At 46.8% G+C, this 25,642-nt stretch overlaps 1 protein-coding gene across 2 annotated transcripts in view; it reads right to left on the bottom strand.

The window, feature by feature from the left end:
* The window catches only part of TDP1 (tyrosyl-DNA phosphodiesterase 1), a 162,840-nt gene that overhangs the window by 34,049 nt on the left and 103,149 nt on the right, over positions 1-25,642 (bottom strand). For both annotated transcript variants that reach the window (XM_082242794.1, XM_082242795.1), the window contains exon 14: positions 3,995-4,097. In XM_082242794.1, the coding sequence (XP_082098920.1) occupies positions 3,995-4,097 (103 nt within the window). The remainder of the gene's footprint in view (positions 1-3,994; positions 4,098-25,642) is intronic.

Below are 25,642 nucleotides of genomic sequence, written 5' to 3'. Positions count from 1 at the left end.
GTCACACAGGCCACCCCTGCATCATAGAGCCCCCAAATCACACAGTCCGTCCATCACAGTGCCCCTCAGTCACACAGACCACCCCTGCATCATAGGGCCCCCAAATCACACAGTCCGTCCATCACAGAGCCCCTCAGTCACACAGACCACCCCTGCATCATAGGACCCCCAAATCACACAGTCCCTCCATCACAGAGCCCCTCAGTCACACAGACCACCCCTGCATCATAGAGCCCCCAAATCACACAGTCCGTTCATCACAGTGCCCCTCAGTCACACAGACCACCCCCTGCAACATAGAGCCCTTAAATCACACAGTCCGTCCATCACAGAACCCCTCAGTCACACAGACCACCCCTGCATCATAGAGCCCCCAAATCACACAGTCCGTCCATCACAGTGCCCCTCAGTCACACAGACCACCCCTGCATCATAGAGCCCTTAAATCACACAGTCCGTCCATCACAGAGCCCCTCAGTCACACAGACCACCCCTGCATCATAGAGCCCCCAAATCACACAGTCCGTTCATCACAGTGCCCCTCAGTCACACAGACCACCCCCTGCATCATAGAGCCCTTAAATCACACAGTCCGTCCATCACAGAACCCCTCAGTCACACAGACCACCCCTGCATCATAGAGCCCCCAAATCACACAGTCCGTCCATCACAGTGCCCCTCAGTCACACAGACCACCCCTGCATCATAGAGCCCTTAAATCACACAGTCCGTCCATCACAGAGCCCCTCAGTCACACAGACAACCCCTGCATCATAAGAGCTCCCAAATCATCTCTCTCTCTCTCTATTACTTTTGGTAATATAGTGTATATGTGATTCTGAACAGAACAGCCGCTCTGTAACAGTAAATCCGCTATAGGGCGGTCAGGAAGTGGTTAATTATTTCAGCGTTCAAAATTCAATTCAGTTTTTTTAATACATAACCGAACAAAAGTACCTTTTTATGTAACAATATATTTTTGGAGTTCTGCATTAAGTGTCACCGTTGTGCCGTATGTCCGGCTGCTCCATGGGGGTCAGGGTAGCCCTGTGACCGCTCTCCTTGTTTGCACTCCTTCTGCCTGCAGCCGGAATGACCTGGAATCACGCAGAGCGTCTGTTTCTCCAGATTAAGATAATAGGTAGACTGTCCCCAGGAAATTGTTCCCCCCTGCGGTTCATCGCACTCACAGAAGGACATTCAACAACCCCATTATCTAGGAGGGGGACCTAGAGACGGTGCGCAGTATTCAGGAAATACCGCTTAATGCAGTATTAAGGTAAACAGAGTGTCATTTACTTAGCGGGTGTCTGCTAACTGCCCCCGCGTAATATTTCTGTAAGTAGCAGCGCTCCGGAGACATATAATGAGGCCGGGATTTCTAACAGTTATAGTTAATGGCGCTTAATGATACCTGGAAACTTTTAACCCGCTGCGACCTCGCAGGCTGGAATAGTAAACCTGACATTAATGTAATCTCATACATGAGCACTTCACAGTGAGTTATATCATGGAATTAGATACAAAGATATAGAGCTATACAAGGAAGGATGGAGATATCGGAGATTGCATGATTCAGGGCTGTCATTGTCATCTCTTCTTTACTTCAAAAGGTCTCCAAACTCTGACCTGCAGCCCACAGTACAAGATTTTATATCCTCAGCTAGGGTCAGTGGAGTATCCTGAGTGCACAGACTGGGGGTACAGATCAGTAGGACTCCGCTTCTGATGGGGATGCTGAAGTAAGAGGGGACACTGATGGGGACCCTGATGTAAGGGGGAGAGCTCTGATGTGATGGGGGGACTCTTAAGAAAAAAGGAGGAGGGGTTTTGGTGTGAAGGGGCAGGCTCTGAGGTGAAGGGAGACTTCTGATATTAAAAGGGGGGGCTCTGATGTGAAGAAGGGGTTCTGATGTGAAGAAGGGGCTCCAATGTGAAGAAGGGGTTCTGATGTGAAGAAGGGGCTCTGATGTGAAGAAGGGGCTCCAATGTGAAGAAGGGGTTCTGATGTGAAGAAGGGGCTCTGATGTGAAGAAGTGGGCTCTGATGTGAAGAAGGACTTCCGATGTGACGAGGGGGCTCTGATTTAAACGGCGGGCTCTGATGTGAAGGGGGACTTCTGATGTGACGAGGGGGCTATGATTTAAACGAGGGGGGGGCTCTGATGTGAAGGGGGACTTCTGATGTGAAGAGGGGGCTCTGATGTGAAGAAGGGGTTCTGATGTGAAGAAGGACTTCCAATGTGACGAGGGGGCGCTGATTTAAATGGGGGGGGGGCTCTGATGTGAAGGGGACTTCTGATATGATGAGGGGGCTCTGATTTAAACGGGGGGGCTCTGATGTGAAGGGGGACTTCTGATGTGAAGGGGTGGGTTCTGAAGTGAAGAGGGACTTCTTTTTTTTTTTTATAAATTCTTTGAAGAGGGACTTCTGATGTGAAGGGGTGGGCTCTAAATGTGAAGGGGGACTTCTGATGTAACGAGGGGGCTCTGATGTGAAGGGGGACTTCTGATGTAACAAAGGGGCTCCGATTCAAAAAGGGGGGCTCCGATGAGAACGGGGATTTCTAATGTTATGAGGGGGCTCTGATGTGAAGTGGGGGGGCTCTGATGTGAAGGGGGACTTCTGATGTGAACAGGAAGCTTTGATGTGAAGGGTATTTCTGATATGAAGGGGGGACTTCTTATATGAAAAGGGGGGTGACTTTTATGTTATGGAGGATGCCTGGTGTGAAAAGGGGGCTCTAATGTGAAGGGGTGGGCTCTGATTTGAAGGGGGACTTCTGATGTGAAGGGGCGAGCTCATGTGAAGGTGAAAGAGTTCTGATTTGAAGGGGAACTTCTCAATGTGAAGAGGGTGCCCTCGTGTGCAGGGTGGGGGGCTCTGATGTAAAGAGGTGGGCTCTGATTTGAAGGGGGGGCTCTGATTTGATAAGGGACTTCTGATGTGAAAGGGGGGGCTCTAATGTGAAGAGAGGGCTCTGATTTAAAGGAGGACTGATGATGTGACGAGGGGGTTCTGATGTGAAGGGGAACGTCTGATGGGACGAGGGGGCTCTGATGTGAAGGAGGGGCTCTGATGTGAAGGGAAAACTTCTGATGGGACGAAGGGGGCTCGGATTTGAAAGGGGGGCTCTGATGTGAAGGGGAACTTCTGATGGGACGAAGGGGGCTCTGATTTGAAAGGGGGGCTCTGATGAAACGAGGGGGCTCTGATTTGAAAGGGGGGCTCTGATGTGAAGGGAAAACTTCTGATGGGACGAGGGGGCTCTGATGTGAAGGGGAACTTCTGATGGGATGAGGGGGCTCTGATTTGAAAGGGGGGCTCTGATGTGAAGGGAAAACTTCTGATGTGACGAAGGGGGCTCGGATTTGAAAGGGGGGCTCTGATGTGACGAGGGGGCTCTGATTTGAAAGGGGGGCTCTGATGTGAAGGGAAAAATTCTGATGGGACGAAGGGGGCTCTGATTTGAAAGGGGGGCTCTGATGTGAAGGAGAACTTCTGATGTGACGAGGGGGGCTCTGATTTGAAAGGGGGGCTCTGGTGTGAAGGGAAAACTTCTGATGTGACGAGGGGGGCTCAGATTTGAAGGAGGGGGATCTGATGTTAAGGGAGAATTATGATGTGAAGAGGGGGCTCTGACGTGAAGAAGGACTTCTGATGTGATGTGGGGGCTCTGATCTGTGTAACACATTTATGAACACACCCAAGAACTGCACAGGAATCAGGTTTTACAAGATTGTGCCATCTCTGAACCAGAATCTCAATCTAGAAAGTAGATGGTGACCTTAGATGATGCCTGAACAATGATGGTGCCACCCTCGTAGAGAGAAAAGCAGATGAAGGCAATCAGTGGAGTGACCAATAAAAAGTTGTCCCCAGCTCCCACATGACACCGCTGTTTGCTGTACATTTTTTTCTATACAGAACGTCAATTTTGGCAGAAAAAAAAAAAAAAAAAAATGAAATGTTACAAATGAGAAAACAAACTTACAAAAGCAGATGGCAGGAAGAGGACTCCCAGCTCATAGGAGCGGATAAACAGCTGGGCACCGCTCTTCTCCAGGGAGCCCCACGCTGCTTTTGACAGATTTGCACTAAAAGAAATAAAATAAACACAGTAAATAGAATGATAAAACAAATATAAATAGACATTTTGAGATAACTTTCACAGGAAACAAACCAGTGTTCAGCCTAAAGTAGATCGCTCCTTTTCCTTTCAATGGTTTTTATTGAAAAGTTTTCAGAGTACAAATGTAAGTAACAAAAACATCAAACAGTGGTATAACAAACCCAATAGTCGGCCACAGTAGCCTTATATAAAGATTGAAAATAAATACACCAAAGACCTTTACAGCTTGTCACAGGAGAGATCACAATACGTTTGATATCATAAAGCCTGCATTCAGTTGGCTACTTCTGGGCGGCAGCCGGTATTTGGCTAAAATTCTTGGTGCGGATGCTAAGGCCAGTTGCCGCCAATTAGCTGTATAGCCTGCTGCGAGAGTTCCGTGGTATAAGTGGGACAAGTTCGTGTGCAGCAGCATGCAACCACTTAGAATACCTTATGAAGACATTCATCAAGGAGGTTAAGTATAAGAGAGAGCGAGAAAGAGAACTCATAGAGGATGAAAGAAGTAGAAGTAAGAGAAAGAAGAAGTGGACCCAGCCCCGCGCCCCTCACCCCACCCCCAGACCCGCTCTGACTCCTCAGGTGCTTCCAGTGAGATAGCTGAGCAATGGTTCCAATACTTTATCAAACTTGTGCATTTTATCATCCAATTGGGCCGAAATGCCGTTCGTTCACCATAATCCAGGATAATTTGTGCCTAAGTTGCTCAAATGGCAAAACAGTAGACCTCCATGACCTAATGATGGAAAAAGTACAGCGCCAAACATTAAGTTTGCATCAATACATCAATTTGCATCAATACATCAGTAAATAGAAAAAGACTAGTCAAAGTCCATATGAAGTCCGTGAAACCAGGTGCTAAGGGTCAGAAGTGAAATGAAATGAAGATTCCAACACCGTAATAAAAGCCCAAGTCCTGGAAGAACCCCATGCTCAAGTGTAGTAATTCCCTTACCGGAACATTAGACCCCCGATTAAGGAAGGTCAAATGGGCATGGATCACAGACACCGCCAAACCGGATAGGGTCCACTCAGATATTTGGCATCGGGTTCCTCACGGCAAACTCATCATAGATGACGTGTCCTCACACATTCATGCTCCATGTAAGGTGGATAGATATACCCTCCAAAAAACAAATGGGGCTCCAATAGTCAATATCTAAAAGCTTTGCCTTTGACAACGTCTTGGTACGACGAAACGCGTCAGTCAAGCCAGCCCATATGCAGTCACGCCTCCAGCCGTGGCCAATATGCATACATGCCTTGTTTCAAGCAAATGTCATGTGAGTTTTTTTTATCCATTATTTCTTTCAAAATAAACATGCATACTTCCCTATTGGAGCCCCATTTGTTTTTTGGAGGGTGTATCTATTCATCTTACATGGAGCATGAATGTGGGAGGACACGTCATCTATGATGAGTTTGCCATGAGGAACCCGATGCAAAATATCCGAGTGGACCCTATCCGGTTTGGCGGTGTCTGTGATCCATGCCCATTTGACCTACCCTAATCGAGGGGTCTAATATTCCGGTAAGGGAATTACTACACTTGAGCACGGGGTTCTTCCAGGACTTGGGCTTTTATTACGGTGTTGGAATCTTCATTTCATTTCACTTCTGACCCTTAGCACCTGGTTTCATGGACTTCATATGGACTTTGACTAGTCTTTCTATTTACTGATGTATTGATGCAAATTGATGTACTGATGCAAATTTAATGTTTGGCGCTGTACTTTTTCCATCATTTCTACCCTGAGGAAGTCACGTGACGTGACGTAACGCGTAGGAGGAGCCCAAACAACCGGAAGTGACGTGACGGACGGATAGATGTCCCCTTAACGCTATTCAAACCGATTTTATGCTGTTAACAAGAAAGATAAATGTAAGTGTAATACTTTCTTTGCGAAATAAACTGTTCATACTACTGCACCATGATGGCCCTCTTTATTTAATGAGCCCCTGAGGTCGTGGGAATAATTAAGGAACCCGCGATAGAAGGAGTCCCTATTAAGGAGCCCTAGAGGTATATCAAGGATCGGGTATACACACAGAGTCCCCTAGGAAGGTCCCGGGAGCCATAAGGAACCAGACTAGAGGAAAAGACATATAAACACAGGCGGTTTATACCTTTGAGGTGAGAATTTAGAGCACCTAGAAGTGACACCTGGTGGAGGAAACTAGTCACAACACCTTATTTGCACGGAAGCACTTTATGGATTATATATATTGATGGACATTAGAAGATGGTCTTCTAATTATATCTTTGTGGCAATAGTTGATTTCATTTTAATTTTTGAATATATTAGAAGCACCAAGCACCCTCAGATATTGTTTTTTATCACGTTTTAAATAAGTTACTCACGATTTACACTGAAGCACCTTCACGGTTATTGGGAATTATGAAACTGGTTTAGATAAAGGAATATCCCATCTAATAATTACGACACCAATATTTTATTTTATTTTTTTAAATTCATCCTTGAAGCGCACCATCACCCCCCCCCCCCCTCTTGATTCTTCCTGGTTTGATAACACCTTTGTATGAGCAGCCTTTTTTTGTTTATCAAGCGCGGCTATCTTCCCTTTTGCTTTTTGTTACCTCCATGACCTAGCAATCGTAGTTTTCGCTGCTGTAAAAATAAATGTTATGAGCCATCTCTGTGCTTTCGTTGCCGTGTCCATCGTCCGGCCCAGTAAGGCCTGTTGTGGGGACTTGGTTAGGTTAACTTGCGTAAGGGAGTATATAAAATTATACACTCTAATCCAAAAGCATCTCACCTTGGGGCATTGCCACCAAACGTGGACCATAGTACCTTCCTGACCACAGCCACGGAAACACCGGGGAGACGCCCCAGGCACAAAGGTTGCAATCCTTGCCGGTACCATATACCAACGTAGCAATACCTTATAGTTGGCTTCAATAATAGAGGTATTGATTAGTGATCTGGAGGCCTCCTGAGCCATATTGCGCCAGTCCGCTAACTCTAAGGTTTCCTGGATATCAGCTTCCTAACGTTCCATATAAGGAAGTTTCAGAGGCGAATCTGACAGCATGCCATAAATTATGGAGATAAAAAGTTATGGAGTGAAAGTAAAAGAAAATCCCAAATTTTGGGTTGTCCCTAGAAAAGGGGAAATCTTCCAATGGGGACATTAGCTCTGATAAACTGGGAATCCCCAAGGAATTCCCTTAATCTGCAGGGATCTTCTCTCACTTCCTGTTTGGCTATGGGACAGGAAGTGAAGGGAAATCTCCCCAATGGGACACAGATGGTGGAAAAAAAAATCTGACGGGTTATAACCCTCTCTTGCTTTTTCCAAAAAAAAAAAAAAAATGCTTATAGATCTATTATAAGGAGGGGGAAGATTTAAATTACCGTTAGGTTTCCACCTCTGACAAGCAAGAGGCTCAGAAGTCAGCCAGTAGTGTGCGAGGAGACGGGGAATACTATCAGGGTAAATGCAACAAATAATCTGTGAGCCTCTATGGAAAGCAAAAAAGGTTTGCCGCTTGCACTAATCACTCCCCTTACGGTAAGTGTGAAAGAATAATTCATTATAAAATGTGCTGCGCAAAATATGAGATATATAATAGAGGATTGTATCTAAAATATATGATATATAATAGATGAGTGTATCTAAAATATACGATATATAATAGATGAGTGTATCTAAAATATACGATATATAATAGAGGAGTGTATCCTTATCCGTGACGTGCAGAAAGATATTATTCTCCCATCAACCGCGAATAATTCATATACATATATGTCCCATATATACAATAAATATAATAAATATTTCCGGTTATATAAAATAAATTATGCCAATATAGTGCTAAAACCAATCAATCAATATAGTAAATCAATATAATAACATGGAAAAATGTCCGTGATGTTAAATTTAAATATCCATGATCATATATTGTAGAGAGAATCCCAATCACCAGTGCTCATATCATAAATAAAAATCCGTGAAAAAAACTTGATCTAACGGTTTCAACGAGCCACCTCCACTCTTGTGACCCCCCCAACAAGGTGGGTTCCCACCTTAAGGAGTGTGACCGTGCAACTAAGCTTGGTCAGTTAAAGCCTCAAGAGATCCCTAGATGGTGGATGGGTTCTCTCCTCCAATAAGTTGGCTCCCAGCCAGGGCCATCTTACCGAATGGGCATGCTGGGCAGTTGCCCGGGGGCCCCACAGGCCCGAGGGGCCCCACCTACCCAGCCCCATCCAAGCATTACTCCCGATTCGCGTGCGCATCCCGCCGCCAAACTTAGCAGGGGGCAAGCGCCTTTCGGCCCTGCGCTGCTGTTAGGCCACTTGAACCATGGAGGGGGAGCCCACAATTGCAGGAATGCCTGTCCACCTCCACGGGAACAGGCACACACAGGACAGTCGAGTCTGACTCCCGTCTGTGTGTGTGTGTTCACCGGACCCAGCCGCTAAACTTGGAAGCTGTCAATAGCCTGTCACTGATGTATCAATAAATATCACCTTATCAATAATTTGCATTTTTAATCTCGTGGGCGATTGTGTGGGCAGGGCCCCAGTGCAGTGCATTGCCCGGGGCCCATTAATGCTCTTAAGATGGCACTGCTCCCAGCGTGTCTCTCTCAAGGGAAGGGGCCAAGTCAGGTCCACGTCGGTGAAACGGGTTTAGCGGCAGTGAGAGGAACGCTCAGACAGACAGTGAGCAGCTGACTGGGATCATCTGTCATAGCATCGAATACATGTTACAATGCCTGGATAATCTGGTGTGCAGTGCGCACCTATCGCACGTAAGTGATATTGTCTTTTAATAAATTCTTGCTTCTAATTAAAACATCACTTGCACTATGGATGTGTGTTTCTTTTTCTACAGGAAATATTATATTTATTGTATACAGTGCATTGTGAAAGTATTCGGCTCCCTTGAACTTTGCGACCTTTTGCCACATTTCAGGCTTCAAACATAAAGATATAAAACTGTAATTTTTTTTGAAGAATCAACAACAAGTGGGACACAATCATGAAGTGGAACGGAATTTATTGGATATTTCAAACTTTTTTAACAAATAAAAAACTGAAAAATTGGGCGTGCAAAATTATTCAGCCCCCTTAAGTTAATACTTTGTAGCGCCACCTTTTGCTGCGATTACAGCTGTAAGTCGCTTGGGGTATGTCTCTATCAGTTTTGCACATCGAGAGACTGAAATTTTTGCCCATTCCTCCTTGAAAAACAGCTCGAGCTCAGTGAGGTTGGATGGAGAGCGTTTGTGAACAGCAGTTTTCAGTTCTTTCCACAGATTCTCGATTGGATTCAGGTCTGGACTTTGACTTGGCCATTCTAACACCTGGATATGTTTATTTGTGAACCATTCCATTGTAGATTTTGCTTTATGTTTTGGATCATTGTCCTGTTAGAAGACAAATCTCAGTCCCAGTCTCAGGTCTTTTGCAGACTCCATCAGGTTTTCTTCCAGAATGGTCCTGTATTTGGCTCCATCCATCTTCCCATCAATTTTAACCATTTTCCCTGTCCCTGCTGAAGAAAAGCAGGCCCAAACCATGATGCTGCCACCACCATGTTTGACAGTGGGGATGGTGTGTTCAGGGTGATGAGCTGTGTTGCTTTTACGCCAAACATAACGTTTTGCATTGTTGCCAAAAAGTTCGATTTTGGTTTCATCTGACCAGAGCACCTTCTTCCACATGTTTGGTGTCTCCCAGGTGACTTGTGGCAAACTTTAAACGACACTTTTTATGGATATCTTTAAGAAATGGCTTTCTTCTTGCCACTCTTCCATAAAGGCCAGATTTGTGCAGTATACGACTGATTGTTGTCCTATGGACAGAGTCTCCCACCTCAGCTGTAGATCTCTGCAGTTCATCCAGAGTGATCATGGGCCTCTTGGCTGCATCTCTGATCAGTCTTCTCCTTGTATGAGCTGAAAGTTTAGAGGGACGGCCAGGTCTTCGTAGATTTGCAGTGGTCGGATACTCCTTCCATTTCAATATTATCGCTTGCACAGTGCTCCTTGGGATGTTTAAAGCTTGGGAAATCTTTTTGTATCCCAATCCGGCTTTAAACTTCTCCACAACAGTATCTCGGACCTGCCTGGTGTGTTCCTTGTTCTTCATGATGCTCTCTGCGCTTTAAACTGACCTCTGAGACTATCACAGTGCAGGTGCATTTATACGGAGACTTTATTACACACAGGTGGATTCTATTTATCATCATTAGTCATTTAGGTCAACATTGGATCATTCAGAGATCCTCACTGAACTTCTGGAGAGAGTTTGCTGCACTGAAAGTAAAGGGGCTGAATAATTTTGCACGCCCAATTTTTCAGTTTTTTATTTGTTAACAAAGTTTGAAATATCCAATAAATTTCGTTCCACTTCATGATTGTGTCCCACTTGTTGTTGATTCTTCACAAACAATTACAGTTTTATATCTTTATGTTTGAAGCCTGAAATGTGGCAAAAGGTCGCAAAGTTCAAGGGGGCCGAATACTTTCGCAAGGCACTGTAACTAACTGTGTTATTTATAGATAACCAATTAATCTCTTCATAAAATATATATTCCTGTGACTTGTTTTAACTCTTTTGTCTCAGATATCTCTGTAGTTATTTTCGACTGAATAGCCACTGACCTACTGACCTTAAGCAATAAACTCTGGACGCAAGAACAACTGGACAAAAATGACATTAACACTCCTAAATCAGGATTTGTCAGGCTCTCAGTTACGAGAATCTGTGAAAATAGCATAAGTGCAAAGTCTATAATAAAATAATTCTACAGCCATACACAGGACCCCCCTAAGATTCCCGCTCGGCAGGTGCAGCGATGCTCACGAGGCCCAGCTGCAAAGTAAACGACTGAACTGGCCAACATGTACAATGCATGAATGTTCCAGTTCCTGAGCTCAAATTATAAAGCAATATATAGGGGGAGGCATGGCGAGTACTTCCGCTCAGTCTTTCAATTAAGCCTTTTTTTTTCCTAACGGCAGCTATTTAAAGCCTACATCAGCTTGGTTTCAGCACTAATTGCCGAGTTCTGCTAATCAATTCTTAGTGCTAATAACGACATAGAGGTCAATTAGATCCACGTCTATTTCTATGAAACAAACACTCTGGGGTTTCTCTGAAAGGTCAGGCTTTGTCCAAGGTACAGCCAATAACCCCCATATTCGGAGTCCGGCAATTCTGTTGAGTATCGGGCACAAAAACATCTGAACAATGGAGCAGCTTGAACCCGAACGCGGAGCAAAGGAGCGTAAAAGTCAACTGAGATGCCATGGCGGTAAAATACATTAAACAGCATTCGCTCTCACTGTGCCGACTCATGTGCGCAAACTTATTAGACCCTCCTGGCAGATACCAGAGCAATGCTGGCCTGCCAACTGGATTCAGGTATAGAAAGAGTGACTGCCTGCAATTAGGCTTTAGGCCCTTTCGCACTCATGTGACCTAAAAGTCGTGCGATTTTACCGCAATTTTGACTGGACTGCCTGTGTCTATGGACCACAAAACGCATTAAAATCGGCCCATAGTAGTGCAGGGATTACTTTTTTTGACTCACACTTCTCTATGGGCCCCCATACAGAGCTGGGCCCCCAGGACACTCAGTTGTGCCCCTCTACAGGGGGCATAACTACAGGGGTTGCAGGGGTAGCAATTGCAACCGGGCCCTATGCTCAAGGGGGCCTGTGCAGCTCCCCTGTACACCTAGATGGGAGGGGCGGCAGGGGCAGCATGTAGAGAAATCACTGTCCTCCTTTTTTCCTCCTGTAGCTGCAGGAGGAAAATGGAGGAGATTGGTTCCTCTGTATGCTGCCCCTGCACTCCTATTCAGTTCACTTGTGTTCTGCTGTCTCTGGGCCCCTGTGTGCTCCCCTGGTCCGCCCCACTGTGCTGCCCCCACCCCACACTGTGCTCCCTCTCTTCTCCTGCCGGCTGCTGCAGGGGATGTGTCACAATAGAGAACCAGGAAGGGGTCGGTAAATATGTAATTTACCAGCTCCTTCCTTTTCTGAATGGACAGAGTCATAGTCAGTGACATTGTAAAAAAATAAAATAAAATGATAAAAAATAATACAATTGAAATACCAAAAAATAAAAACGACTGACACCAGTGGGTGAACTTCCAGGATCGCAAAGGTCACACTTGCGACCGGGCCCTGGCATTCCACCCCCGTGGGGAGGCCCCAAGATGGCAAGAAGGGGGCCCCCTGCAGAACTTGTGAAAGGGTCCCGCTGCGGGACCGTAATAAAGGGCCCCAAGATTAGTGGGAAGAGCCACAGGCTTAAAGGGAAGGGCCCCGGCCAGGGTTCCAGGGGGCCCTTCATGGTATTTTTCACTGGGGCCCTGAAGGTTCTAGTTATGCCTCTGCCCCTCTATCACCTGGACAGGATCCTCAGCTTGTATGGAATCCTATGCACACAGGAGGAAAGAAAAGCTGAACAGAGCAAAAAGGTCCTGTGACCAGAAGCTGTAGTCCCACCCAAGATAACATGTCGTTCGATCTACAATTCAGTTTTCTTTGGAGGAGAAAGACAAGGGAGTTACATCTATCTAGATCAGGGATATGCAAGCTGTGGCCCTCCAGCTGTTTCAAAACTACAAGTCCCATCATGCCTTTGCCTCTGGGTGTCATGCTTGTAGCAGTCAGTCTTGCTATGCCTCATGGGACTTGTAGTTCTGTAACAGCTGGAGGGCCACAGTTTGCATATCCCTGATCTAGAGGAATCTGTCATTGTTTATTCTTTACAGCACAATGGCCCATACCATGTAAATGGGAGGCAAATATTTTTGGTGAGTGGCCAGCTGATGGGAGTGGTGTTGGATGTCACATTGGTGGTGGAATTTATTGGGATAGAATCATCTTTTATTCACGGGATCCACGGCATTGGATGATATATCAAATTAAGCACCTTTTTCACTGAACTGTGCATTATTTATCTTTCTTTTTTTTTTTGGACTAGCATTAAATATTTTTTGAGACACTCATTTATTTGTATTAATTAATTACAGTAATTTATGCTGCTTGGTGTTTTCCTTTTAAGTGGTGTATTCACTATTTTGATACTACTTTGAAGTCACACAGATATGAACGGTACTCATTGGAAATCATGGGGTACGACTTGTCATGTGACTTTGCAGTCCCAAGTCGTAGGACAAGTCGCACAAGTGTGAAAGAGGCCTTAACCACTTCCCGACCACCCGCCGCCTTTTTACTGCGGCAGGGTGGCTCTCCTGCGCAAACCGACATAGACCTACGTCGGTCGCGCACAGGAAGCTAGGGGGCGAGCGCGTGCTGCTGGCGGCGCGCTCCCGCCCCCATCTGCAGCTGGGAAGCCGATGCAAGGGTCAGGCGGCTCCGATTGCCGCCTTACACCCGCGATCGCTCTCCACTGAGAGAGAAGGACGGTCGGCTGTTGTAAACGCAGCTGACCGTTCTTCTCCCTGAAATGATCACAGAACTCCTGTGATCCTTCTATATAGGAACACATTTCTCAATGGTAATTTCACAAGCCACGCCCCCCCACAGTTAGAATCACTCCCCTAGGCTCACATTTAACCCACTGATTACCCATAGGGTTAACCCCTTCCCTGCCAGTGTCATTAGTACAGTAACATAGCATATTTTTAGCACTGATTACTGTAGTAATGTCACTGGTCCCCCCCAAAAGTGTCAAAAATGTCAGTTAGGAGTCCGATCTGTCCGCCGCAATGTCGCAGTCCCGCAAAAAAAACGCAGATCGCCGCCACTACTAGCAAAAAAAAAAAAAATGACATAAATATTTCCCGTAGATAGTAGACGCGATAACTTTTGCACAAACCAATCAAAATACACTTATTGCAATTTTTTTTTACCAAAAATATGTAGCAGAAAACAAATTGGCCTAAAATGTTAAAAAATTTGAATTTTTTAAATTTTTTTTGAGAATGTTATATAGCGGAATGTGAAAAATATATATTTTTTTTTTTTTCAAAATCGTCACTATTTTTTTGTTTATAATGCAAAAAATAAAAAATCGCACAGGTGATCAAATACCACGAAAAGAAATCTCCATTTGTGGGAAAAAAAGGACATCAATTCTATTTGGGTACAGTGTCGCATGACCGCGCAATTGTCAGTTAAAGTAACGCAGGGCCGAATCGCAAAATAGGGCCTGGTCATTAAGGGGGAAAATCTTTCCGGTCTTAAAGTGGTTAAAGTGATTGTAAAGTCTCGTGTTTTAAAAAATAAATAAATAAATAACATGTTATACTTCCCTCCTCTGTGTAGTTGGTTTTGCACAGAGTGGCCCCGGATCCTCCTCTTCTCGGGTCCCTCTTCTATGCTCCTGGCCCCTCCCTCCTAGTGTGAAAGGGACCTTAAAATAACAAACATGTCATACTTACTTGCTCTGTGTAATGGTTTTGCCCACAGTAGCCCAGATCCTCCTCTTTTCAGGTCCCCCGTCGACACTCCTGGTTCCTCTCTCCCATCGAGTGCCCCCACAGCAAGCAGCTTGCTACGGGGGCACCCAAACTGAGATGCAGCTCTGTGTGCCCATTCAGACACGGAGCTGCCGTTCGGACCTGCATGCTCTCTCTCCTCACCGGCTAACTGACTTTGATTGACAGCAGCAGGAGCCAATGGCGCCGCTACTGTGTTTCAGCCAATCAAGAGGGAGAGACCTGGACGGCCGAGGGACTCATGGACATCACCGGATAGAGATGGGGCTCAGGTAAGTATTAGGGAGTGCTGGGGAGGCTGCTACACACAGAAGGCTTTTTATCTTCTTGCATAAGAAAAGATAGAAAGATAAAAAAAAAACCTTCCTGACTTCTCCTGTCTCAGGTTTGAAGCTTTTTTACCTTCATGTATTCGATGCATGAAGGTAAAAAGTTTGAAGATATTGGGCCAATGCAGGGGCAAACTGGCAACTTTCGGCCCAGGGGGCAAGTACAAATCAGAAGCCCATGGTGCAGAGACCCAGCTCCCACTCTCTCTCTTCCGGGCCTCATCCTGACCCCCATTCCAGGCTGAAGCCCAGCTCCAGGTACTCTCTACTCACTGGCTGAATCCGGGTTCCCGACCTGGCCAGCAGAGGTGTTTTAGGGGAGCTGGGACAGCTCGGTTGGGGCTGACCAGGGGAGGAGAGTCTCCAGTGGGACATAGAACCGGCCTCTGCTCAGACACAGCTTACACCATACATGCTGGGGGGAGGTTTTCGCTCTGTCCTTGTCTTCAACCCGCACTCAGTAGGTCAGTGAGAGTGACTTTTTCCTTCTCTTCACCAGGAATCCTTTAGGCATGTCTGTGGCAGAAGCAGTGCAGCCTTTTTACGGGGCATCAGAGCAGCCCAGGGGGCAACTGCCCCCCGGCCCAGTCCACCCCTGGGCCAATGGGTGGAATAAATAAACTAGATAAATGCCCACATCCCTAACTAGAAACAAAACCAGAAAAAATCACATGGGTCCTCCACTTTCCCTCTTCTCTTTATATGTGGATAGTGATTTGAACGTTGGTGATTTATATGTTCTTCTGAACCGCTATATATTTTTATCCATTGTATTGTCCCAATCTTTTTATGCTCCTTTGAGCTTATGCAATGTTGTTAATAAACTTTGTATGCATTTTATACGAGCCTTTTCATGCTACCTCTCTACTTTCTGCGGCTGCTCTGTAAAATCACAATGAGAGGGAATTTTTCTGGTTTCATGAAGGTAAAAAAAAAACCTTCTGTGTGCAGAAGTCCCCCCCCCCCCCAAAAAAAAAAAACGTACCTGAGCCTCATCCTGATCCAGCGATGTTCATGAAAGCCTCAGCTCTTCTGGGGCTCTCCCTCCTCATTGGCTGAGACAGCAGTGGGAGCCATTGCTTCCCGCTACTGTCAATCACAGCCAGTAAGCCAATGAGGAGAGAGCAGGGCTTTAAGCAGGTTTTTTTTAGGTTATTTTTACCTTAATGCATTCTATGCATTAGAGTGGTTGTAAAAGCTCAAGGTTTTTTTTAACCTCCATCCATTCCATCCATGAAGGCAAAAAACTTTCTGTGTGCAGCAGTCACATCCTCAGCCCCCCCCTCCCCACACCCTCGTCTCTTGGGTCTCTCCCTCCTCATTAGCTGAGACAGCAGCGGTAGTCACAGCCAGTAAGCCAATGAGGAGTGAGCAGGGCTTTAAGCAGGTTTTATTAGGTTACTTTACCTTAATGCATTATATGCATTAAAGTGGTTGTAAAAGCTCAAGGTTTTTTTTTAAACCTTCATCCATTCCATCCATGAAGGCAAAAAACTTTCTGTGTGCAGCCCCCCCCCCCCCTTCGTCTCTTGGGTCTCTCCCTCCTCATTGGCTGAGTCAGCAGCGGTAGTCACAGCCAGTAAGCCAATGAGGAGTGAGCAGGGGCAGGGCTCAGCTGTTCTGCCTCTCTCCCTGAACAATCGCTGGGTTCCAACAACATTGCGTCTGCTGGACCCGCTGATTGGCTCCCGCTGTGTCCAATAACAGCGGGTGCGCGGCTCTGGCGGCCCGAGTGCACGCCCCAGACCTGAAGAACAAAATCACATACAGGTACATGATTTTGCTCTTATGGGGGCTCTGCCGCAGTGTATGTACGTGGGGTGGCCCTTAAGCGAGGTTGGTTCTGGATTGGAGACATTGGTATATAAGAGTGGAGCGTGGCTGATACACGCATTCATACTATTGTGCTCATAGTCCTATGCTACACACGTCCTTGATTCCATTCTCTTGAGAAGCGCCATTGAGCATCTGCTGGAAGCGGCAGTGTTTCATTATATTGTGTTTTAAACATTTTCAGGGTCGAACAGATCGGTTCGGCTTCAGAAACACAAGGAAACAGTGACTTGGTCACAGGTGACTCCACAGCTTCCATGCCTTCCAGGGAGAAACAAGAAATGGTCACTCACTATATTTATATTTTTCAGCATTGTTATTAACCAGTCGAGCCCTAGAAAGATTTTACCCACTTCATGACCCGGCCATTTTTTGCTATTTGACATTACGCTATTTTAACTGGTAATTGCATGGTCATGCAATGTTGTACCCAAACAATCAATTTGTATCAATTTTTTTTCACACAAATAGAGATTTCTTTTGGTGGTATTTAACCACTTAAGGACCGCCTGCCGCAGTTTTACTGCGGCAGGCAGCCCCTCCTGCGTGAACCGCCGTAGCCCTACGTTGGTCGTGCGCCTGCTGCAACCACTTGTCGACCGCCCGCCAGAGTTTTACTGTGACAGGCTGGCTCAGCTGCTCGAACCGACGTAGTTCTACGTCGGTCGCACGCGTGGTGCTTGGGGGCGCTCCTGCCCCCACTCGGCAGTGAGGACTCCGATGCAGCGGGCGGGCGGCTCCGATTGACACCGGCCACCCCCGATCACTCCCCGCTGAGAGAGAAGAACAGTCAGCTGTTGTAAACACAGATTCTCTCTGGAATGATCACAGAGCTCCTGTGATCCTTCTATATAGGATCACAGGTCTCTATGATCATTTCAAAAGCCACGCCCCCCCACAGTTAGAATCACTCCCCTAGGCTTACAATTTATCCCCTTGATCACCCACAGTGTTAACCCCTTCCCTGCCAATGTCATTATTATAGTAACAGTGAATATTTTTAGCACCGATTACTGTAGTAATGTCACTGGTCTCCCCAAAAGTGTCAAAAATGTCAGTTAGGGGTCCGATCTGTCCACCCTAATGTCACAGTCCTGCTAAAAATCGCAGATCGCCACCATTACTAGTAAAAAAAAAAAAAACAATAGTTTTGCACAAACCAATCAAAATACGCTTATTGCAACTTGGCCCCCATCTACATCACTTCCTTTTAAGACCCTCCAGCTCTCTAGCTCTCTCGATACCTCCTCCCAAACTCGCCTCCAGGACTTCTCCTGAGCCTCTTACATCCTTTGGAATTCTCTACCCCATTCTACCCAACTATCTCCAAATCTATTTACTTTTAGGCGATCCCTGAAAACCTCTCTCTTCAAAGAAGCCTATCCTGCTCCCACCTAACAACTGTACTTTTATTGTCTTCATCAGCTCATCCCCCACAGATCTTATTTTTGTATCACTTGTCTCTCCCTCTTAGATTGTAAGCTCCAACGAGCAGAACCCTCTGATTCCTCCTGTATTAAATTGTATTGTAACTGTACTGTCTGCCCTAACGTTGTAAAGTGCGAACCGTTGGCGCTATATAAATCCTAAATAATAATAATAGTGCAACATAATAACCCTTATTTTTGGTGGGGATACAGACCCAGCAATGAGGCTAACACAAACTAGGGCTACGAATACGCCATTAACCACTTAAGCCCCGGAAGAGTTTACCCCCTTCCTAAACAGGGTCTATTTTGCAATTAGGCACTACGTGACTTTAACAGGCAATTGCGCGGTCGTGCGATGCTGTACCTAAACAAATTTGACGTCCTTTTTTTCCCACAAACAGAGCTTTCTTTTGGTGGTATTTGATCACCTGTACGATTTTTTGAGCATGCGCTATAAACAAAAAAAAGAGCGTCAATTTTGCAAAAATAACAATATTTTTCACATTTTTTTATATGAAATTCCCCCCCAAAAAAATGTAAAAATCAAAATGTTTTAACATTTTAGGCCAATTTGTTTTATGCTACATATTTTTGGTTAAAAAAAAAAAAAAAAAAAAAAAAAAAAAAAAAATCGCAAAAAGCGTATTTTGATTGGTTTGCGCAAAATTTATTGCGTTTACTAACTAAGGGAAAGATTTTTGTCATTTTTGTTGTTTTTTTTTTTTTAACACGTAATGGCGGCGATCTGCGATTTTTTTTGCGGGACTGCGACATTGCGGCGGACAGATTGGACCCTTGACTGACATTTTTGACACTTTTGGGGTTACCAGTGACATTTCTACAGTAATCAGTGCTATACATATGCACTGTTACTGTAAAATGACACTGGCAATGAAGGGGTTAACTTTTTTTGAGAGGGAGGGGTTGTGTGTGTCCCTAGGGGCGTGATTCTAACTGTGATTGGCTGTGGCTTGATGTGTAGGAACAGTGATCAATGGTCCTACATAGTAGAACCGTATGATCACTATTCTTACACAGGGGAGAATGACAGGCGGCTTGTTTACATCAGCCGCCTGCCTTTCTCCCGCTCTAACGGACGATCGGGTCCGCCGGGCACACGCGCGGGGGGGGTCCGTGACCGCGCGGGAGCGCGCCTCCGGCGCAGCGCGCTCGCTTCCCAGAGCCTCACAGGCTAGTGACGTACCCATAAGTCACTTTGCCTGTGAGGGGCTGACCGCTGCAAGTACATATACTGCGGCGGTCAGCCCCTCACAGGCAAAGTGACGTATGGATATGTCACTAGCCTGTGAGGCTCTGGGGAGCGAGCGCGCGTCACCGATCGGCAAGCGGTTAAAAAGGCAAAATAAAAAATACAGAGAAAATTAGCAAAACAAAAAAATGGATCGATAGAGCAGAAAGCCCACGGCAGAAAGCGGAATTTGTATTTCTCACTTTGTTCGCAGGCTCGGGAGAGGCTCATTGGCTGGGAAGAACGTAGGTAATGAAGCTCTGTTCAAATGATGGATGGTTGCCGAATGCCGATGACTTGCGCCTAAGGGACATTGGCACTTGGAATATTTTGAATCATCAAACAAATTGGAGTTGCCATAGCAGCCACTGGAGATTAATTATGGAATGCGGTTCGAGCAGTTCAGTTCAATGAAGAACGCCGTGTGTTACACACAATAACTCGCTGATGAATGGAGGTCACGCTACAATGTTGTGTTAGTGAACTGGGATTGACCACTGGGCATACAAGGCGGTGAGAGAATCACACATGCAAGGACAATGGAGGCCAATTATTGGCTAGAAGACAGTGAGCAGGTAAAATACAAAACTTAATGTAGAGGGAAAACCCCTAACTGAATGACATATTGCTCGCTCTGTGCACTGTTTATCATAAATTATTTCAACAACACCTAAAATCCATTTTATTTAGACATGGCGTGACCAGTTTGGTGTGGAGGAATGCAAATGTTCTGCACAGAGCCCAGACATCAACTCTACTGAACATCTTTGGGGTGAACTGGAATGCTGATGGTGAGCCCAGTATTCTCATCCAACTTCAGTACCTGACCTCACAAACGGGCACAAAATTCAACAGACACTCCAAAATCTAGTGGAGGATAATAAAGCCATAAAAAAATTGGAGGTTGGGCTGCCATTCCATGTTATTGGCCATGGATTGGGAATGGAATGCCTACATGGCATTTATCAGAGCTGGTTCTCTGATGGTGACAACACTGGACCATGCCTACGTAATGGGCACTGAAACCACCACTTGTAGTCTCCATTGGAAGCCCCATCATATCCCTGTGTATATGACAAAAACTACTGGAGATAAAGCCAGCTCCATAAAGACATTGTTTGACTAGTTTGGTGTGAAGGAACCTGAGTGTCCTACACAGAGCCTTGACCTCAACCCTACTGAACCCCTTACGAATGCATTGGAATGCTGATGCTGTGCCAGGTCTTCTCATTCAACATCAGGGCCTGACCTCACAAATGGGTGCAAATTCCAACAGACACCCCAAAAGTTTGTGGAAAGTCTTCCCAGAAGACCATATGATAATTTAGCCACATAAATTAGGGGTTGGGGTGCAATTCCATTTTATTAGCCATGATTTGGGAATGGAATGTCTACATGCACTCCACTGACGGCTGCATGGCATTTCTTATGACGGGCTTTCTGATGGTGACAACAATGGACCACACCTGTGTAATTTGTGCTCAAACCACCACTTGTGGTCTCCATTGGACCACCACTTATAGTCTCCATACATGCCTCTATGTAAAATACATCTCCATACAGACATTGTTTGACCAGTTTGATGTGGAGAGACTCGAGAGTCTGCACAGAGCCCTGACCTCAACCTTACTGAACACCTTTGGGATGAACTAGAACGCCAACTGTGAGCCAAATCTTTTATCCACTAGCACCTGACCTCACAAATGGGTGCAACTTCCAACATATATGCTCCAAAATCTTGTGGAAAGTCTTCCTAGAAGAGCAGAGGATGGTATAGCCAAAAATGGGGGGTTGGGGTGCCATTCCATGTTATTGGTCATGGTTTCAGAATGGAATGCCTACATGTACTCCACCAATGGCTACCATGGCATTTCTTAGAGCAGGTGTTCTGATGTTGACAACACCAGACCATGCCTCTGTAATGTGCGCTGGAACCACCACTTGTAGTCTCCATTGGAGGCCTCATCATAACCCTGAGCAAATTACAAAAACTCCTGAAAGCAAATCCAGCTCCTCTCAAGGTCTTACCTTGCCTTCCTGTTGGCAGCCATATTGGACATGTGCAGACAGCTGTCTCTTATAAACTCTGTTTGCATCATCACTTGTCTGCTGCCTGGGCATCGCTCAGTGATGATGTTGCACACCTGACTATATATATTACCTGATCGCTTTCAGACCTTGCCCTTGCGTATGTGGTCCAAGGTGCATCACTGCTAGCAGTCCTCTGCTTTCTCCTTGCATGAGTTGGCTTGGCAGGCGACCTTCCTGGCTCTCGGTTCTGCATCGCCAGACGACACCGCATTGGTTGATGACCCGGCTTTGGCAGACTACCTGCTCCTGGACTCGATCTCGGCTTGGATGACTACCTGTTCCTTAACTTGATCCCAGCTTGGATGACTACCCGCTTCCGAACTTGACCCAGGCTGTTCTTGATTTTGCTCCTTTCTCTTGCTGTGTGATTATTATTGTTGCATTAATAAAAATGGATTTTTGTAAAATCTTACCGTAAAATCCTTTTCTCTTAGCTCATCGACAGACGTAGTCCTCGGTGATACACCACCTTCGGGTTATGTTACCTCCGCAGGAGCAGGACTAGACAGGAAATTAAAAAGCTCTGGCCACACCCTAGGGGCAGTCCCAGAGGGTATATCCTCTCTCTCTCTGCCTCAGCAAATCAGTTATGTGAAAAAGCAGTGCTTAGAGAATTTAACCCAACCCAACTCCAAAACAGAGGGGCGGGGACTACGTCTGTCGATGAGCTAAGAGAAAAGGATTTTACGGTAAGATTTTACAAAAATCCATTTTTCTCTAGCGCTCATCGACAGACGTAGTCCTCGGTGATACACCACCTTCGGGACGTCCCAGAGCAGTATCACAACTGAGGGGTGGGAAAATGGAAATCAAATCCTAATCTAGAAGGCCCAACCGGTGCCAACTAGAAGTTTACAATGCTCATCCTAAATGATGAGACTCAACCAAAAAATTCTTTAAGAAAAAATTCTTGCCAGGACCTAAGATCCCAGCAAGGTGTCTAGGTCCTTACTCCTAACTAGACAGAAAATAACTGATTTGCTGAGGCAGAGAGAGAGAGGATATACCCTCTGGGACTGCCCCTAGGGTGTGGCTAGAGCTTTTTAATTTCCTGTCTAGTCCTGCTCCTGCGGAGGTAACATAACCCGAAGGTGGTGTATCACCGAGGACTACGTCTGTCGATGAGCGCTAGAGAAACTGCTTTATTTTACTTGCATCTTCATGTTGTCTGGTTTCCTGGCACCCTGACAGCTCCATAAAAAACGGAATTTTTGTAAAATCTTACCTGTAAATTTCCTTTCTCTGAGTCCTCCGACAGTCGCCGCCTCTTCATATTCGTCACATATGGGGTATTAGACTTTGCTCCGAAGGAGTAGCTAGGCAACAGAATATGTTAACAATAAAGCTTTTAACATATCCCACCCTCAAGGGGTGGTCCCCTCAGTCAATACCCTCCTACTTCCTGCAACCATATCTCAGTTTTAGTGGAATAGCAGTAGAGTATACAACCAAACCCCAAAAGAGGGGCGGGGGCGGCGACTGTCGGAGGACTCAGAGAAAGGAATTTTACAGGTAAGATTTTACAAAAATTCAGTTTTCTCTTACGTCCTCCGACAGTCGCCGCCTCTTCATATTCGTCACATATGGGGACGTCCCAAAGCAGTGCAAACATGAGGGGTGGGAAACGCATCCGCGCCGAAAGGCAACGCAGTCTCCGCATCAAGGAAAGGAACCTTACCAAAGAAAGGAAACCAGCTGGGCAACAGCAAAAAACAAGTGCTCAACAGGAGCAACAACCCAGGAAAAGACAAAAAAACCAGGGGATATAAAACTTATCCCAACAGCCAGGAGTCCCCAACAAGGGACCCTAGGGAACAGCCGCACTAAGAACCTTGCGGCCAAAGGAAGCATCCGCCGATGCCTGAACATCTACTTTGTAGAATTTTGTGAAAGTGTGCACGGTCGACCAGGTCGCCGCCTTACACACCTGGGCTACAGAAGCCCCATGACGACAGGCCCAAGACGTACTCAGAGATCTAGTAGAGTGCGCCTTCACAGGCACAGGGGGAACCTTCCCCTGCAAAGCATAGGCCTGTTCAATGGTCTGCCTGATCCATTTGGCGATGGTAGAGGCCGAAGCCGCCATGCCCTTCCGAGGTCCCTCTGGAAGAACAAACAAGGAGTCCGTCTTTCGAAAAGACTCAGTCGATTTAAGGTAAACCCTTATCGCCCGAACAACATCCAGAGAGTGCAATCTCACCTCCTTTGGATGTTTAGGCTTCGTGCACAACGAAGGCAAGACAATATCCTCATTAAGATGGAATTCCGAAACTCGCTTCGGAAGAAAAGAAGGATTAGGTCGCAAGACTTGCAGGACAAAGCCGCCAGCTCCGACACCCTGGGAGCCGAAGTGATCGCCACCAAAAAGGCGACCTTTTTGGACAACATAGATAACGAGATCTCCCTGATCTGTTCAAAAGGAGCACGTTGTAACACAGATAGAACGAGATTCAAGTCCCAAGGGGGCAGAGGATCCCGCCTAGGGGGAACCAGATGCCGCACACCCTGAACAAAGGTGCCAACCAATGGGTTGGAAGCCACGGGACGTTGAAACAGAACGGCCAGAGCAGACACCTGACCCTTTATCGTAGCCAGCGCCAAACGCTGATCAACACCCGTTTGAAGGAAAGACAGCACACGGGACACCGAGTACGTGCGGGGTGAAAACCCCCTGGACTCACACCAGGCAAAATAGGCCTTCCAAGTACGGTAATAAACCTTCCCTGAGGAAGACTTCCTCGCGTTGATCAAAGTATGAACGACCTCCGGAGAGAGACCCCTCTCCTTCAGGACCTCGGTCTCAACAGCCAGGCCGTCAAAGCCAGCGACTGTAAAGCAGGATGGTATATCGGTCCTTGAGACAGTAGATCGTCTCGAAGAGGTAGACGCCCCGGGGCGTCGACCGCCAGATTCACGAGGTCTGCGTACCAGGACCGGCGAGGCCAGTCCGGTGCCACAAGAATCACCGTGTTGCGTTCCGAGTGTAACCTGCGAAGGAACCTGGACAGCAACTGAAACGGTGGAAACGCGTACATCAGCCTGTACTGATGCCACGGGGCCACTAACGCGTCCGACGAGTCTGCCCGAGGGCCGCGCGTCCTTGCCACGAACCCCTTCACCTTGTTGTTGAGACGAGACGCGAACAGGTCCACATCTGGAAGACCCCCTTTCGCGCACAACATCTGGAAGACAGCCGGGTGGAGAGACCATTCCCCCTGATCCAGGGTCTGGCGACTCAGATAGTCCGCCTGCCAGTTCTCCACTCCCGGAATGTGAACCGCCGTTATCGCCGGGACATGAGTCTCGGCCCAAGACAGAATGTCGGCCACTTCTCGAGCCGCTCGGGCACTCCTGGTGCCCCCTTGGTGGCTGATGTAGGCCACCGCCGTGGCATTGTCCGTCTGCACCCGAACCGGGCAACCCTGCAGCCGGTCCGTCCAGCGATGAAGACAGAGACTTATCGCACGCAATTCCAGAATGTTGATCGGAAGGGAAGACTCCCCCTCCGACCAAGTCCCCTGGGCGGACAGAACGCCCAGAACTCCACCCCAGCCCGACAGGCTGGCATCAGTGGTGATTACCGTCCACGAGATCGGACGAAACGACTTGCCCCCGGACACCCACGGGGACTGGAGCCACCACAGAAGGTTTCCTCTGGTGCGATGACTCAACGAGATTTGAAGATCCAGAGATTGAGGTCGCCCGTCCCACCTGGACAGGATCTCCGCTTGGAGACCCCGCGTGTGAAACTGGGCGAAAGGAATCGCCTCGAAGGCCGAGACCATCAATCCCAGACATCTCATACACGTCCGCAGAGACGAGTTCGGAACGTCCCTGAGGGACCTGACTTCCTCCCGGAGAGTCCTGAGTTTGTCTTCCGGCAGGAAGACCTTCGCCTGCACCGAGTCCAGAATCATTCCCAGATAGGGGAGACGAACCGACGGACTCAGTGTCGACTTTGGAAAATTTATCGTCCAACCAAACTCCTGCAGAGTTTGCATCGTGACAGACAGGTCCTTCTCCAGACCCTGGCTGGTCGCAGACCGAACCAGAATGTCGTCCAGATACCCCAGGACAGAAACGCCCTGGGCCCTCAATAATGCCAGAACCGGTGCAAGCACCTTGG

Source organism: Pelophylax lessonae (assembly GCF_965119305.1).
Source record: "Pelophylax lessonae genome assembly, chromosome: 13".
NCBI lineage: Eukaryota > Metazoa > Chordata > Amphibia > Anura > Ranidae > Pelophylax > Pelophylax lessonae.
This window is presented reverse-complemented; position numbering and strand designations above follow the sequence as displayed.